Source organism: Heterodontus francisci, chromosome 24 (assembly GCF_036365525.1).
Source record: "Heterodontus francisci isolate sHetFra1 chromosome 24, sHetFra1.hap1, whole genome shotgun sequence".
NCBI lineage: Eukaryota > Metazoa > Chordata > Chondrichthyes > Heterodontiformes > Heterodontidae > Heterodontus > Heterodontus francisci.
The window spans coordinates 44,535,545-44,548,916 of NC_090394.1; the positions used below are offsets into that span (position 1 = coordinate 44,535,545).

Sequence of the window (13,372 nt, forward strand, 5' to 3'; positions counted from 1 at the left end):
AATGACCAGTTAATCTGCTTTGCTGGTGGTGGTTGAGTGAGGAATGTTGGCTCAAGACACGGGGAACCTCCTCAGCTGTTCACTGGGTTCTTTGAATAGTGCCATTGACCTGAGCTGGTAGATGGGGCCTTGGTTTAATGTCCCATCCATTCCTAAAGGTTCTACTGAAGCCAAGTCAGTCACAGAGGGTATTAGAGATACACTCGCAGGGTAAGGAGCTGTGACAGGAGCACAGAGCTCCAGTGTGGGAAATGCAACAGCACAGCACGATGGGCCAAATGGCTTCTTTCAGTGCTGTAATTTCTCTGATTCTACCATTTTGACTGTTCGTCTCTTTCAACTAGCTTGCTTCAATTTCTTTGTCACATTGCCAAGACATTGAAATTCTTTCCTGATCGGGATGTATTGTTCTCCACAGGAATCCCACCACTGGGAAGCCAGAGTTAACATTTTACCAGAATTGCTGGAAATACTCAGCAGGTCTGGCAGCATCTGTGGAGAGAGAAGCAGAGTTAACGTTTCAGGTCAGTGACCCTTCATCAGAACCTGAAACGTTAATTCTGCTTCTTTCTCCACAGATGCTGCCAGACCTGCTGAGTATTTCCTGCATTTCTTGTTTTTATTTCAGATTTCCAGCATTTGCAATATTTTGCTTTTATTAAAATTTTACTTTATATCTTATACTCCACTCCGTGCCTCCTGGGCTTCACATACACAACATTTGGGTTGAGTTTGGATCATTTACTTTCCCCTTCCCCTCTCTCCCCTCTTCTTCCCCCCTTTCCCCTCCCCTCTACCTCCTCTGGTCCCACACCCCCAAGTATCTCCACTCCCCTTGCTTCTCTTCCCCTGCTCCACTCCCCTCTCCCTAAGACTATTATTAAAATCACTATAACTGTACTGACATCACAATCCTGCTTGAAGGAATCTGTTATCAATTTGCTGTTCTTTAACTTGTAGTAACGTGGTTATTTAATATGAAACTGATTTTTCCAGTTGGGCTCCTCCCGAACATTGGCAGAATCAGCAGTTTCTGCTCAGAACTCTAAACAGCCAAGCTTTAAAGAAAGACTTGAATTTATACAGTGCCTTTCACAACCTGAGGACATCCCGAAGAGCTTCAGAGTCCAGGAAGTACTTTTGAAGTGTGGAATGTAGGAAACAGGGCAGCCAATTTACATACAGCAAGCTCCCACAAAAAGCAATGAGATAATGACCAGGTAATCTGTTTTTGTGATGTTGGATTGTGGGATTATGATCCAGAATAAAGGCCAGCTCAGGTCTGCAAACGGAACCCGTCCCGAGCGCGACAGAACCACATCCGACCCTGAGCCTGACCGGGTCCGAGTCCTTCCATTTTTTCCCATGCCCGACCCGACCCAACCATCAGTTAACCTACCTTCCGTTTTTCATTTTGTTGCTGATCTGCACAAGCTTAAAGTAACTGATAGGTAAATTGGTCATTATAAATCGTCCCTAGTGTAGGTTGGTGGTAGGGAATAGGAGATTAATGCAGGGTTAGTATAAATGGGTGGTTGTTGGTTGGCACGGACTCGGTGGGCCGAAGGGCCTGTTTCAGTGCTGTATCTCTAAATAAATAAATAATAAATAAAACCACCTTTCTGGTCAAATAATTACATTAACATTGGAGGCACTTACCTGAGGTTGTGATGGAGCATGTCCGACACGGCCCGACCCAACCCGAGCCCGAATGCCGGACCCAGAAGCGTGACCCGATCCGAACCCGACACATGTCGGGTTCGGGTTGGGTAGCAGGCCTTTAATCCGGAACACCACGGAGCACTGCCCTATTCGTCTTCAAAATTGTGTCATGGGATCTTTTATATTCACCCGAGAGAGCTTTTGGGGCCTCAGTATAATGTCTCATTTGAAAGATGGCACCTTAGTGCAACACTCACTTATTGGAGAACCCAATTTCCAGTAAAGGAAATAAAAATCTAGGAACCAAATCATAACTGAGAAGCTCTCAGGAAAAAGAATAGTTTTAATCTTGCAACAGAGCAATAGGTTGGGAAGTTGGGAAGGGCGGCACAGTGGCGCAGTGGTTAGCACCGCAGCCTCACAGCTCCAGCGACCTGGGTTCAATTCTGGGTACTGCCTGTGTGGAGTTTGCAAGTTCTCCCTGTGTCTGCGTGGGTTTTCTCCGGGTGCTCCGGTTTCCTCCCACAAGCCAAACGACTTGCAGGTTGGTAGGTAAATTGGCCTTTATAAATTGCCCCTAGTATAGGTAGGTGGTAGGGAAATATAGGGACAGGTGGGGATGTGGTAGGAATATGGGATTAGTGTAGGATTAGTATAGTTGGGTGGTTGATGGTCGGCACAGACTCGGTGGGCCGAAGGGCCTGTTTCAATGCTGTATCTCTAAACTAAACTAAACTAAGTTCATCAAAGGAAACGGATGTCAGTAATTGTACCCAAACACACACTTAAAAGAAAGGCATCTATTGAAATTTGGAATGTAGGCATCAGTTTAGAAGGGAAAAAGTGACAAAAAGAATTCACTTACTGCTGATATAATTCTAATATAGTGATACTGACACATTAATATATGCAGAATTTCAATATCTTAATGACAGTGTCAAGAGATCTTTACTCTGTATCTAACCATGCTGTACCTGCCCTGGGAATGTTTGATGGGGCAGTGTAGAGGGAACTTTACTCTGTATATAATGCATGCTGTGCCTGTTCTGGGTGTGTTTGAGGGGACAATTTTTAATGTGATATACACTAAAATATCATTGGCTTGCAATCTTGCCTGTGACTCAGAGGTTGTGAATCTTCAATGCAGAACTTGAGTGCATAATCTAGACTAACACTTCCATGCAGTGCCGCAGGAGGGCTGCACTGTTGGTAGGCAGTGCTGAGATAGAGCTGCACTGTCGATGGTGGGGGGACAGTTCTAAGGGAGCGCAGCACTAGTTGAAGAAGCATAGGGAGTTTCCTTGGTGTACTGGTCAACATTCAATCTCCAATGAACACCACAAAAAAACAATGTTGCTGTTTGTGGGGTCATATTGTGTGTAAGCCTTTCATCGTGTTTGCCTACATAAAAACAGTAACTGCACTTCAAAAGTAATTGATTGGCTGTAAAATGCTTGAGGGTATCTGAGGGATATTGAGGCCCTGTAGAAATTCTTTTTGATTTCAATACAATGTAGAAATGGAGGGAGTTGGTGATTGGCTTGTAAGACACCATAATGGGAGCTTCGTGGGGATGGGGGAGTGGGGGGCAGGAAGAGAAGCTCAGAGAAGCAGGGTGGGGAGGGAGTAGTGACTGAGCAACCACTGACTGGGTAGGGAATATTAATTAGGAAAACACACCGGGAGAACATTGACTGGGAAGAGAACACTGAACGGGGGAGGGAGCACTGAAGGGATGAGATAAATTGGAAGCAAATAACAAGATTTTAACTCTGTTATCACCATGCTGAGCATTGGTGCCTTGAGCTCTCATACACTCTCGTCTCAGCCAGCACATCCTCTCTGCTCTGGCCTTACAGCTGGCCGCTTCCTAAATAAGAAGCAATCCATCGCCTTTCCAGAGTCCTGGTCTTCAGCTCCTCGGGGTATGTGCCCTCTGATCAGTCTTCACACTACAATAGACCACTCCTTTTCTTACAGTGCTGGTCACTCTGCCATTCCAGCCCCTCCAGCAGGATCTTGTCTATTCTTTTGTGCTTTCATCAGGGTCCAGCTCCCAACTTGATATGAAGTGTCACATGTAAACACATAAATCAGGAACTGCTCACCATTCATAATTGCCTCATCAGAGAGGACCTGCCAAGCTCCACCAGGTGTGATTAATGGTAAAATTGAGTTTCCTCTTTTATCTTCTGTTGTTGCAACATAAGTTGGAATGAGATAGAGCTGTAGTTAGAAGCTGTCCCAGGCACAGTGAACAATTTATTATGCTCACACACACCTTGGGCTTTCAGTACATCTACAATTACAGGAGAGAATGACTAGAGAGCAGTACCACAGGACATGCGCGATGCCAATATCATCACCCTCTACAAGAACAAGGGTGACCGTGGTGACTGCAACAACTACCATGGAATCTCCATGCTCAGGATAGTGGGGAAAGTCTTCGCTCGAGTCGCTTTAAACAGGCTCCAGAAGCTGGCTGAGCATGTCTACCCTGAGGCACAATGTGGCTTTCCAGCAGAGAGGTCCACCATTGACATGCTGTTCTCCCTTCCCCAGCTACAGGAGAAATGCCGTAAACAACAGATGCCCCTCGACGTTGCTTTCATAGATCTCACCAAAGCCCTTGACCTTGTCAGCAGACGTGGTCTCTTCAGACTACTAGAAAAGATCGGATGTCCACCAAAGCTACTAAGCATCATCACCTAATTCCATGACAATATGAAAGGCACAATTTAGCATAGTTGTGCTTCATCAGACCCCTTTCCTATCCTGAGTGGCGTGAAATAGGGCTGTGTTTTCGCACCTACAATGTTTTGGATCTTCTTCTCCCTGCTGCTCTCACATGTGTTCAAGTCCTCAGAAGAAGGAATTTTCCTCCACACAAGATCAGATGGCAGATTGTTCAACCTTGCCCATCTTAGAGCGAAGACCAAAGTATGGAAGGTCCTCATCAGGGAACTCCTCTCTGCTGACGATGCTGTATTAACATCCCACACAGAAGAGTGTCTGCAAAGATTCATCGACAGGATTGCGCATGGGAAAGCGTCCACAGCTATGTCCAGACTGGCCAAGGGAGTGTGGGAAAATGGCGCACTGACACGGAACACAAAAGTCCGAATCTATCAAGTCTGTGTCCTCAGTACCTTGCTCTACGGCAGCAAGGCCTGGACAATGTATGTCAGCCAAGAGCAACGTCTCAATTCATTCTATCTTCACTGCCTCTGGAGAATCCTTGGCATCAAGTGGCAGGACCGTATCTCCAATGCAGAAATCCTTGAGGCGGCCAACATCCCCAGCATATACACCCTACTAAGCCAGCGGCGCTTGAGATGGCTTGGCCATGTGAACCGCATGGAAGATGGCAGGATCCCCAAGGACACATTGTACAGTGAGCTTGTCACTGGTATCAGACCCACCGGCCATCCATGTCTCCGCTTTAAAGACGTCTGCAAACGCGACATGAAGTCCTGTGACATTGACCACGTCTTGGGAGTCAGCTGCTGGTGATCGCCAGAGCTGGCGGACAGCCATAAAGGTGGGGCTAAAGAGTGGCGAGTCGAAGAGACTTAGCAGTTGATGGGAAAAAAAACAGAAGCACAAGGAGAGAGCCAACTGTGTAACAGCCCCGACAACCAACTTTATCTGCAGCGCCTGTGAAAGAGTCTGTCACTCTAGAATTGGCCTTTATAGCCATTCCAGGCACTGCTTCACAAACCACTGACCACCTCTAGGTGCTTACCCATTGTCTCTCGAGACAAGGAGGCCAAAGAAGAATAAGAAGAAGAAGACGACAATTACAGGAGAGAATGAATAGAGAGAAGGCAACATCCAATGCAGGGGATCACTGAGTTCATCCTGGGTGCACAGATAGTACTGCAGGATTTGGGATTATGTACTGGTTGGTGTGAAACTCAGCCGTACAGATCATTCCCAGCTAAATTGCCATTCTGATTCAGCCAGGGAACTTCAATTGGACTCAGCATCTTATCGGAAAAGTTATTCAGGGTCTCAGTCCTGATCGCTATCCAGTAACCCCAAGTGTGTGCACATCAAGTGAGGACAAAATGGTGGAATAACTGGCTGGACTCACTGTCATGGTTCTCACAAGAAGTATGGTCACTCAGCTGCAGCATTAAGCCTGCCATCCACTCATCCCCCCACCCCATGGAACAGTCTCCCCTGCAGTCACCATCTTAAGCTGACGGAGGGAAAAATAAATCTGAAACATCCTCAAATGTTGCACTGTAAATCATCTTCTTCTCCCTGGCCCAGGCTACTTCTTTATTCGTTCTTGGGATGTGGACATCACTGGTGGGAACAGCATCTAATGCCCAATTCTAAATGTCCTTGAGGTAGTGGTGAGCCGTCTTCTCGAACTGCTGCAGTCCACGTGGCGTAAGTACACCTACAGTGCTTTTAGGGAGGCAGTTCCAGGATTTTGACCCAGTGAACTTTATTAATGTTTTCAGAATTTCCTATTCCTAACTATCAACTTATTCAGGATGGTGTGTGACTTGGAGAGGAACTTGCAGCTGGTGGTGTTCCCATGCATCTGCTGCCCTTGTCCTTCTAGGTGGTAGAGGTCACAGGTTTGGAAAGTGCTTTTCAGGAACCTTGGCGAGTTGCTGCAGTGCATCTTTAGGTGGTACATACATCTGGCCCTGTGTGCTGGTGGTAAAAGGAGTGAATGTTTAAGGTGGTGGATGTGGTGCCGATCAAGCGGGGTGCTTTATCATGGATCATGTCAAGTTTTTTGAGTGTTGTCAGAACTGCACTCATCCAGGTAAGTGGATAGAATTCTATCACTCTCCTGATTTGCGCCTTGTAGTTGGTGGACAAGCTTTGGGGAGTCAGGAGGTGAGTTATTCACTGCAGAATTCCCGGCCTCTGATCTGCTCTTGTAGCCACAGTATTTATATGGCTGGTCCAGTTAAATTTCTGGTCAATGGTAACCCCCAATATGTTTGATAGTGGGGGATTCAGTGATGATAATGCCACTGAATGTCAAAGGCAGATGGTTAGATTCTCTCTTGTTGGAGATGGTCATTGCTTGGCACTTGTGTGGCACGAATATCACTTGCTACTTATCAGCCCAAGCCTGAATGTTGTCCAGGTTTTGCTGCATGCGGGTATGGACTGTTTCAGTATTTGACTTGTGAATGATACTGAACGCTGTGCAATCATCAGCGAACATCCCCACTTCTGACCTTATGTTACAGGGAAGGTCATTGATGAGGCAGCTGAAGATGGTTGGGCTTAGGACATTGGCTGAGCCGAATGGTGTTATTATCAGCTATGTTGCGATCTCCCACTTCAGCAATCTGAAATTTCCAAGCCAGGAGCTGGGCTGTATAGCTCAACTTCACATTAAAAAATGAACTAGATTTATTTTGCATCTTGTCACATCCTCAGGCCATTCCAAAGCAATCCACAGCCAATGAATTATTTTTGAAGCAGAGTTAATATGACCTGAAAAAATTATTGACCTGACACATTAACTCTGTTTCTTTCTCCACAGATGCTGCCTAACCTGCTAAGTATTTCCAGCATTTTCTATTTTTATTTCAGTTATCCAACATCCACAGTATTTTGCTTTTGAATAAGTGTAGGCACTGTTTTACATATAGTGGGGGGTGAGTCAGTGTCAACAAACAGAAATCACCATTATTATAGAAATTAACATGTGGTCCAATTAAACTAATATGCTTAAAATAAAGCAACAAGAAAAACAAAAGGAATCTTACCAACTAAATTAGAATGTGATTACTGCTTTTATAAGACATACTACCCCCTGCAGTGGCCACTGATTGTGGAAGACCCCACCTGCACTGGTGGGCACCATATGCTTTGACTTGATGCTGTTTTAAACTGTTTGGGAATGTATTTTTTACAGATTTTTATGAATAAAGTATATTTTGGAAATAGAAAAATAAAAAAAAACACTTACTTTTCCAGGCCACGGTGGCATGAAGCAGACCGCTCTGACTTACCCATCCTTGTCTACAGTGTCTGGCCCAAGATCAGGAGTGCTGGTCTGAAGTGCAGCCAGAAATGGAGGAGCAGCCCCTCAAAGGTGAAGAGGCTGAAACTTTTCCATGTTTTGAGACTAATGGCCTCTTTCTATTCCTTTAATTGGACCAATCAGGAAGATCAAAGGTAATAAAATTAATCTAACAAAAGTGCTCCCTTTTTAGAGTGGCCTCTTTCTATATTATTAAATTCTATGAGTAATTTAAATTGAATGTACATACATGCTATGTATTTCCCGAAAGTGTGATTTTTTTTCTTGCGTGGATTTAAAATTATATTACTATTTTTGTATATTTTAGGCTGCTCCACAATACATTAAACATTTGACTGAGCTAGCCAAAAAATAAATCTCTTAAAAAATCCTGTTTTACACAAGTAAGATCCATGTGATGGTTTCTTAAAATAAACCACGCGTGCTGTATTCGTCATAGTTCATGTTAAAGATGAGTTTCATGGTCAATTCCGCTTGGTAGTAAATGCGTAAACCACCCAAGGTTTTTCTAGTGACTCATGTGAAACCACAAATGTCTTCAGTACAGTCCAAACCGGTTTAAAGCTGAATGAAAACACAGTGGGAGGAAAACGAGTGGGCGAGAGGCTGCCTAGGACAAGCCCTGCTTGTACATGCAATCAAACATGAACACTGCGCCCTCATACTGTCCACCAACGTGAAAACAAAAGTGCTTTCGTACGGAGGAACATTTGGTAAATGTATTTGAATTGTAAAAGGAATTTTAAAATATTCTGATTTTTGCATGTCGTTTTAAAAAATGAGAAATGGAGATAGTCGTTGCTTTTGGAAAATGCAACAGATGGTGCTTTGCATTGAGCAGATTAAATTATACCATCAGCTTTCGCTTGCTGCAATGATTCTCTATGTGCATGAACGTGAAAGAGGAACTCCGCAGCATCGAGCAAAGCGGCGAAGCCAACGCTGCTCATTACCATACTACAATTGTTATAAGGAGCGCAGGCCAATGGGCTTCAAGGACAGACTGTTGTAGAATGTTGACCCCGGAATGACGTCAGGCAGGTTATAAATAGAGGCGGCAGAGCGGTCGGGTCACAGTCGGGATTTTGTTGCCAGGAGTGAAGTGAGTGTTAAAGAGCTGGAAAGTGCTTGTTATTGTTTAAATTCTGGCGGAGATTTGGTTTGGAATCTGCTGGCGCCGCGACTTTTTGTTTCCCGTTCGGCCGCCAATTTGTGGATTTTCCTGTCGGTGAATCGTGCTTGAATCAGGCGGCCTGTGTGCTCGGCTGGGCGGATTCGGCCTGTGTGTTTTGCCTAGAGTTTGTAGAGCGACCCGGAGTTCGGGCTTGTTTCCGGGCGGCGCTGCGGGTCCCGGGGTGGAAGAGAAAGCGGAATAAGCAGTTCTAGTGTGGCGGAATGCAGTCTCTACTCCAGTCGTTTGCGGCCGCTCACTCGGCTGGCACTCTTGACAGTGATCGGGCTGAGCCCCGGAGTCGGGTGATTGCCGAATAGTGTGGTGGGTGCCCGGCCGGTGGTTCAGTAGGTGTTTGGCCGCCATTTCGTTGCGAGAATTCAGGTCGGTGTAAATCCCGCCCCCGCGCCCCTGATTGGAGTTCTGGCGCCGCCACTCAGTACTGGGCGGGTTAAGCAGAAGAGCGGCTGGTTCTGACTTTTCTACTCTTCTTTGTAGATCTGTGATCAGAGATGGCTCGTACCAAACAAACCGCCCGTAAATCCACCGGCGGCAAAGCGCCCAGGAAACAGCTGGCCACCAAGGCGGCCCGGAAAAGCGCCCCATCTACGGGCGGAGTGAAGAAACCTCATCGCTACAGGTGTGAGGCTTGTGCCGTCCCCTTGTATTCATTTCTCTCTCCACAGATGCTGCCGGACCTGCTGAGTATTTCCAGCACTTTGGTTTTTATTTCAGATTTTCAGCATCCCAGTGTTTTGTTTTTAGCGAAAGCAAAATATTGCGGATGCTGGAAATCTGAAATAAAAACAAGAAATGCTGGAACCACTCAACAGGTCTGGCAGCATCTGTGGAAAGAGAAGCAGAGTTAACGTTTCGGCTTCCGAAGAAGGGTCACTGACCCGAAACGTTAACTCTGCTTCTCTTTCCACAGATGCTGCCGGACCTGCTGAGTGATTCCAGCATTTCTTGTTTTTTATTTTGTTTTTAGTATTCGTGTTAATCAACTGCTTTGCTCTTTGGAGACAGCTCAACACGGCAATCTCCTCTTAACCTATGCTTTTAACTTTCGTATTCCATTTATCGTCTTTAATATCTCCTCGTAAAATTGTGCTTGCGGCTCAATTCGTATAGATTATCTTATTCTTTCATGGCACGGGAGTGTCGCAGGCAAGGCCAGTATTTGCTGCACGTCCCTAATTGTCCTTAACTAGGTGGTTTGGTCTGCCATTTCAGAGGGCAGTTAAGACTCAGTCACGTGGAGGCCAGACCAGGTAAGGTCAGCAGATTTCCTTTCCTACAAGGCATTAGTGAATGAGATGGATTTTTATAGCAATCAATTATAGTTGTATGGTGCCATTACTGAGACTAGTCTTCGATTCTGGATTTTTATTCATTAATTGAATTTAAATGTAATCAGCTGCTCCAGTGAGATTTGAACCAGTATTCCCAGGGTACTAGCCTGAGCCTCTGGATTACTAGTCTAGTGACATTACCACGATGCCATGATCGCCCCCGGTTAATGTAGTTTGGGGAAGGGATGTTGCCTGTACCTATGGGATTGGTCTTGAAGTTGCTTGGCACTAATGAATCAACTGGTGTGAATTTGCATTTCTGAAAAACTTGTCTTCACACAATTAGGCCGGGTACAGTTGCTCTCCGAGAAATCCGCCGATACCAGAAGTCTACCGAGTTGCTTATCCGTAAGCTACCCTTCCAGCGTCTGGTGAGGGAAATTGCCCAGGACTTCAAAACTGACCTGAGGTTTCAGAGCGCTGCAATTGGAGCTTTGCAGGTATGATGTCCTATATCTGAGACCTCAAACCCTGTGATCTCAGCTGATATTGTGATGTTTGCTCTAATATTCATATGTTTTTGTCTTTAATCATTGGAGCTTGATAAAGGTGTTCGTTTGAATTCTTTTCCCTCTGCACACCCCCACCTCCCAATTGCTGTCCAGTATTGTGGTCTGCTTGGATGTGGTGGAGGTTGAGTTATGATTTCAAACCCACTGAAACAGGCCCTTCGGCCCACTGAGTGTGCCGACCAACAACCACCCATTTATACTAACCTTACAGTAATCCCATATTCCCTACCACCTACCTACACTAGGGACAATTTACAATGGTCAATTTACCTATCACCTGCAAGTCTTTGGCGGTGGGAGGAAACCGGAGCACCCACATGGTCACAGGGAGAACTTGCAAACACCGTACAGACAGTACCCAAACGGGTCCCTGGAGCTAACCACTGCGCCTACCTGTTACTTATTTTGACTAGCTTGCATCTCAAGGGATTATAGTGACTGTCTGGATGTGACTGGTGCCTTTGTTGATTCTGAATCTATCTAATAGGTGAACTAATTGTATTTCTTGTAAGAATGTAGCATGAATGGTGGATATTTTTGGACTGGATCTGGTGCATCTCTGGCCTGGGAATTGGGCTAGCTTGGTAACATGCTGTTCGTGGGAGTACTTCGATAAACCTGGGAAAGGAGAAGACTATTGAATGAGATTTGGAGCTAATAAACCAGCCACTGAATTATTATACAAGTTTTTTTTTTAAAGTTCCTGAGGATTTGTAATAAAAATGGGGCTTTGGCCTGCTGTCTATTTTATTGCATTGCCAACTTTAGATCAACAAGAACAGCAGTGGGACAATGCTAAACTATTGCAAGTACTTTTTATGTGAATTATTGATGTTTTGTTGTAGGAAGCCAGTGAGGCCTATTTGGTTGGTCTGTTTGAGGACACCAACCTGTGTGCTATCCATGCCAAAAGAGTGACCATTATGCCCAAAGACATCCAGCTGGCACGACGGATCAGAGGGGAGCGTGCTTAAAACTCTCCATTTAATGACATTTTCTCCAGACTATTTTGAAGTGACACACAAACTATTTCTAAAACATTATTGGACTGCAAACTTGGCTTCTTGTGGAGGCTGGGCCTTTATTTTGTATTTTTGTTAGTGTTGAGTATTGATAGTGACTTACCAGTGTGAAAATAGCAAAATATTTTGTAAACATTCCTTCAAACTCTTGGCTCAGGTTGAAAAATAAAACATTTGTATCTTTTGTCCGTTCTGCCTCCTGATTTTAATGTGTTAGGCCGGACTCTACCTTGCATGCAGAAGGGGGAAATTGTACGTTCTTTTGCAATGTGCTGATTTTCAATGGGGTTGTAAATAAAACTTTCCACTACCTCAGCTGTATCTTGGTGTCTTTTCTTTATACCAGCATTGTAGCTACTTAAACATGCTGTTACCTTTTAAGATAATGTTCATATTCAGGAAATAGTTGCACTATTGCCCCACCCACTCCATTTGGTATGATGTGACTAGCTTTTGTATGTGCAGAGTCTTGAGTGTCCCACAAGCACTGACTGCAAATAGAATTAATCAGGATACTAGGTGAACTCGTTTCTCTGAAATAATGCCATGCAATGGTGTTAACATCCTGTCTTTAATACTCCTTTCATGGACAATGTTGCTGCATGCGGTGGCCGAGATTAGGGCTTTGGCTGTGTTAACAGCTGAGCCAAGCTGATCAGAGCAGCACCAAAGTAAAGAATTGTCTTACTTTCCAGTTTGATATTGGCTTGAGTAATATGAATTCACTTGCAAAATAATTTGTTGACTATGTTTGTCTGAAGGTTTTTATGGATAGTGATTATAAACAGTGCTATGACCAGCTGTGAAAGGTGTCTAGGGGGCCCCTCTCAGCCTTCATCTGGTCTTATCTTAACAGGGTGTAATTTTAAACAGTATTTTAGTTCCCTTTTAATGAATCCCTGTTCACTGCTTTCCAACTATAAGGTAAAGAAACCAGCACAAACAGGTTTTCTTAAATTTCAACTTTTCTTTAAACTTATTAATCTTAACCTCTAATTTGGTTAACGCCTACAGATACACAATCTGCCCACACTAGCATGCATGTGATACATGCAAATTGAGACACAAAAGAGCAGAAGAAGAAAAGTGGAAAAGTTTGTACAATATCTGAAGAGGTTTTATTCCAGTTCTTCAAGCTCTCTGTAAAGTCCTTGATTGTAGGTAGATCGATCTTGCTTTTTGTTGGGGCCCCATATTCTTAAACCTTGTTTACTGTAGTAAACTTTTCTTGGGGTTCATGTATAGTTAGTGGATTCAGAAGTGAGAGATGGGAGTAGACAGGAGAGATCTGCTCAGACCAGGAGCAAACTGACTTTTTTCAGTTCAAACTGTTTGTACAATTGAGAAAACCCCAGGTTGCCAAGCAGGTTAGTTATGTGACTAACTGGTCTAACCATGTCTTGGATTACAGAAGTCTGTGGAATGCTTCTGTTACACACAATACCTGGTGATCAAGGTCCATTGTGGGTTGAATGTGTCAGGGAATGGTCTTTTGTTCTTCCAAGCACTGTTACTGTGCAAATGTCTCTTACAGCTACAGCTGATCTGTTTAACAAGTCCTTTCTTCACTCCAGTAACAGTTTAAAAGCAATGTTCATGACACAATTAATGTACCTCATTCTTGA

General features: G+C 44.5%; 1 protein-coding gene across 2 annotated transcripts; it reads left to right on the top strand.

Moving 5' to 3' along the window:
* The first annotated feature begins 8,384 nt into the window (after window positions 1-8,384).
* Window positions 8,385-11,935, top strand: h3f3a (H3 histone, family 3A). 2 transcript variants are annotated; one of them, XM_068056096.1, is made up of 4 exons: window positions 8,385-8,403; window positions 9,360-9,501; window positions 10,500-10,653; window positions 11,571-11,935. In XM_068056096.1, the coding sequence occupies exons 2-4, from the start codon at window positions 9,374-9,376 to the stop codon at window positions 11,697-11,699; spliced, it is 411 nt and encodes a 136-aa protein (XP_067912197.1). In that variant the 5' UTR covers window positions 8,385-8,403; window positions 9,360-9,373; the 3' UTR covers window positions 11,700-11,935. The 2 variants fall into 2 exon arrangements, with proteins under 2 accessions (XP_067912197.1, XP_067912196.1); XM_068056095.1 differs by lacking the exon at window positions 8,385-8,403 and adding an exon at window positions 8,692-8,792.
* The last annotated feature ends 1,437 nt before the right edge of the window (window positions 11,936-13,372 follow it).